At 41.3% G+C, this 4,653-nt stretch overlaps 1 protein-coding gene across 1 annotated transcript in view; it reads right to left on the reverse strand.

Annotated features, from left to right (window-relative positions):
• Nucleotides 1-4,653, reverse strand: part of PHAX (phosphorylated adaptor for RNA export) — an 18,315-nt gene that overhangs the window by 4,769 nt on the left and 8,893 nt on the right. The window contains exon 5 of the mRNA XM_006764378.2: nucleotides 1,584-1,667. Coding sequence (XP_006764441.2) covers nucleotides 1,584-1,667 — 84 coding nt within the window. The remainder of the gene's footprint in view (nucleotides 1-1,583; nucleotides 1,668-4,653) is intronic.

The raw sequence follows: 4,653 nt of genomic DNA on the forward strand, positions 1-4,653 counted from the left end.
AGCAAAATCGCATATCAGCCGAGCATACACCCAGCAGCGCTGCTGATGCCGGAACGGTATGTGGAATGAAGTGGGCGGGCATCGGGAGGCCACTATGGCACGGGGCAAGCACTATGGGCAGTCTATCTGAAGTGTACCTGGCATATAAGACGACCCCCCACTTGGAGGCATATTTTTCAGGGCCAAAAAATCGTCTTATACACCGGCAAATACGGTATGTATGTATATATATATATATATATATATAGTGCAGCTGTGTTGCATGTGCACACATTTTTCCAATGTAAGAAGTTAGACTCAAATATATCTGCTAAATGAAAATCATGTTCCTTAATTAACAAAAGATATCAAAGTTTGAGCTACGAAACACCCACATTGTAAATTCCCATAGAAGACATTCTAGTAACACAAAAATGATTAAGAATACTGAAGTGCTTAGCTTCTAGTTTATAAGAAATGTTGGAGAGAGGGATGAACAAAACAAACCCATAAGGAGACAATCACCAGAATGTACATTCTTTAAGACTCTTCAAAAGGGTCTAAATCATGGAGGTAAATATGGGAATAAAAAGAGCAAAAGATATAAGAAAATGCAATGTGGAAATCTGGACATGATCCTATTTTGGAGGGAGAAAAGAGTTGAAAATAGATTCTTGGGACAATTCAGGATATAGGAGTAATCTAGAAGTTGGATGAAACTAAGAAATTGTTTTATTTTTCTTAAGTATGCCTTATGTAGGATATTGTCTTTATTATTTAGAGAGGTTTGCTGAAGTTATTAGGGATGAGTGTCATAATTTTATTTCCAAATGGTACCAAAAAATTGTAAAGTAAGACTGTTAAACTATCAACAACCCGTGACTCTAGGTGGAGGATATATGGGTATTCATCCTATTCTTTCATTTACTCTGCATGTTTAAAATTCTTCAATAATAATAGTTGTAGGCGGGTAGAAAATAATTACGTGCTAAGAAACCAGGAAAGATGCCATAAAAGAAATCTTGGTCTTGGTTCTGAAAGGGAAGAAAAAGAGGCGGAGCTTTACAAAAGGCATAGGTTTCACTTGAAATGAGACTATGACAAAATTAGTCAATTTAAGACAAAGCAAGTGATGAAGATTAGTAGAAAATGAAGTTAGGGGCCCAGCCGGCATGGCTCAGTGGTTGAGTGTCGACCTATGAATCAGATCACGGTTCGATTCCCGGTCAGGGCACGTGCCCCAGGTTGTGTGCTTGATCCCATTGGGGGCATGCAGGAGGCAGCCAATCAGTGATTCTCTCTCATCATTGATGTTTCTAACTCTCTCTTCCTCTCTGATATCAATAAAAATGTATTTTTAAAAAATTCTGGCAGGGTCTTGTTTCTCAAGTGATTTAGAACTTTGGCAGGGAAAATGAGTGCTCTGTTTAGGCCCTCTTGGAGCACCAACTTCTTATGAATATGTCAGAAATGTTGAGAGACAGATAAAACCTGGCAAAGAAACTTTAACTAGGTCATTCTTAGTTTGATGTAAATGAAGTTAGAGGCTGAATAGAAGTCAAGTTATTATGGATCTGAAAAGTCAAGAACATCATCATTTTTACCTTAATTTGTTCCTCACTGATACTAGGAGTGTTTTTCAGGAGATTCAGGAAAACTCCACCTGGTGTTCTTCTTCGACTACCATTCTACAAAAAGAAACAGAAAAATATACTTTATAAACTCTTCTCATGAATGGCCAAAGTATCTTGTAAACAGAGATGTGCCTAAGGCAGTGGTTCTCAACCTTCCTAATGCCGTGACCCTTTAATACAGTTCCTCATGTTGTGTGACCCCCAACCATAAAATTATTTTCATTGCTACTTCATAACTGTAATTTTGCTACTGTTATGAATCGTAATGTAAATATCTGATATGCAGGATGTATTTTCATTGTTACAAATTGAACATAATTAAAGCATAGTGATTAATCACAAAAACAATATGTAATTATATATGTGTTTTCCGATGGTCTTAGGCGACCCCTGTGAAAGGGTTGTTTGACCCCCAAAGGTGTCGCGAACCACAGGTTGAGAACCGCTGGCCTAAGGAGATACTGAGGTCTATCCTGACTACTCCAGTTTAACTGCAATGCCCTCCTTGCCTCTCTATACCTACCTTTAATCGTTTTCTTTTCCCATAGCACTGACCACCATCTAATATATACTCTAATATATACTCTTCATAGACTGTCTTCCTCCACTCCCCACTATAATATAAGCTTCCTGTGTCTAAAACAGTGCCTGGCACACAGTGATAAAAAGGAAAGAATGCATCAAAAGAAAGTGAATTTGGACTTCTATCTTCCCAAGATTTGCATTAGCTCGCTGGAATATAAAGTTTTATTACATTACTATAGAATTAAAACATTGCCCTAACTGGTTTGGCTCAGTGGATAGAGCATCGCCCTGAGGACTCAAGGGTCCCGGATTTGATTCCGGCCAAAGGCATGTACCTTGGTTGCGGGCGGCTCAGTGGATGGAGCGTCGGCCTGCGGACTGAAAGGTCCCAGGTTCGATTCCGGTCAAGGGCATGTACCTGGGTTGCGGGCACATCCCTGGTGGGAGATGTGCAGGAGGCGGCTGATCGATGTTTCTCTCTCATCGATGTTTCTGACTCTCTATCTCTCTCCCTTCCTCTCTGTAAAAAATCAATAAAATAGCCCTGACTGGTTTGGCTCAGTGTAAAAAAATCAATAAAATATATTTTAAAAACATAAAATAAAAAAAAATTGATGAACCTATAACTTTGTGCTCAACTAAATGAAAATCAGAGTACTTTAACAATGACACAAAAGAAGGGCCAGTACAGACTATTATAATTTGTTTTAGTTTATACTTCAGTAATCTATGTTCACAGTCTGTTTCCTCAGCCAGTGTTATCAATTCTAATTGGTTTCCACAGCATAATATTGATTTACTCTCTTGTGATGTTATTATTCAGATTTCCGAGGAGTAAATAAGAAGAGCCATTCAAACTTCATCCTCACCCGGAGGTGAAAGCTGAGTGAGGTGAGATCTGCAAAATCATTCTATGGGATAAACTGGCGCTGCCTGGGATCTGGCCTCAGCCAGGAGTGCTCTTGCTGCCATTCTGAAACAGTAAAGTGTTTCTCAGCTGTTTTTTCCATTATTGTTTCCCCCTCTGCAAGGAGCCTTTAGACACTTTCCTATTCACCCCGGCCACCCATGAAATTTTAATACTCACAGATATACTATGTGCTTTTTACATAACAAGGTTTTTTTCCTTTTGTCCCCAAGAACCAATTTTGAAGAATGCATGTATTAAACCAAAAATAACACTTCTGGCCCTCGCCGGTTTGGCTCAGTGGATAGAGCGTCAGCCTGCGGACTCTAGGGTCCTTGGTTCGATTCCGGTCAAGGGCATGTGCCTTGGTTGCAGGCACATCCCCGGTGGGGAGTGTGTAGGAGGCAGCTGATCGATGTTTCTCATCGATGTTTCTAGCTCTCTATCCCTCTCCCTTCCTCTTTGTGAAAAATCAATAAAATATATTTAAAAAAATAAAAATAAAAAAATAACACTTCTGTTCATCCACTGCTAAGTAAGTACTAGGCACTGTGATAAGCACCTCATGTGTACCATCTCATTTAATCCTCGCATTCATCGCCATTTCACAATTGAGGACACTGAGGCTCTGAGAAGTCAAACAACTTAGCCAAATATCATACCTAGTGAGCTGCAGACCCGAACTCAAAACAATGAACCCCTTAATTCCAAAATCCATATTCTTAAAATTTGAGCTTCCGGGTTTGTATGTTGTCTGCAAACTAACAGGCTACAATATACGTTATGTTTTTTGTAAGTATTAAAACTGACTATACTTACTTTTTTATTCAGTTTTCATTGTTAACAAAGTTTTTTTAGCCGAAACCGGTTTGGCTCAGTGGATAGAGCGTCGGCCTGCGGACTCAAGGGTCCCAGGTTCGATTCCGGTCAAGGGCATGTACCTTGGTTGCGGGCATATACCCAGTAGGGAGTGTGCAAGAGGCAGTCTCTCCCTCTCCCTTCCTCTCTGAAATCAATAAAAATATATTTAAAAAATAAATAAAACTCAGCGGGAGATGAAGCAACCTGCCTGAGGTGGCCAGTGAAAGTTAGGGTCAACGGGTCACCCCTCCCTCTCTCTGAGTCCTACGTGGTAGAAAATAGACGCACAAAAGCAAAGAGTTGCTGTGTATGGCTGGTAAAAGTCAGGAAGAAAATGCAGCCGGGCTGAGGTCAGAAAGGCCTGGGAGCCCTGGCGCCCTGCTCAGCCGGCTCTACCGTGGGCACTGGCCCGGCCACCTCTCCGGGCAACACAGGACAGAAAGGCGCTCCCGTAACTCCTGGGCAGTGAGCGTCCCCGTCCCAGGATGCCCAGCTGGTCAGCAGGCCAGCAAATGTTTATTCTGAATACGACTTGCTCTGTAGTCTTACCTAGAGTTTCATTTATTTAGCGGGCCTCTTTGGACTACTTATGTCATATCAGGGAAGATGTCAGCCTGCCAAGCAATCATAACTCCAAATTATTATTATTACTAGAGGCCCAGTGCATGAAATTAGTGCACGGGGGGAGGTGTCCCTCAGCCCAGCCTACACCCTCTCCAATCTGGAACCCCTCGGGGGGATGTCCGA

Source organism: Myotis davidii, unplaced genomic scaffold (assembly GCF_000327345.1).
Source record: "Myotis davidii unplaced genomic scaffold, ASM32734v1 scaffold159, whole genome shotgun sequence".
Lineage (NCBI taxonomy): Eukaryota > Metazoa > Chordata > Mammalia > Chiroptera > Vespertilionidae > Myotis > Myotis davidii.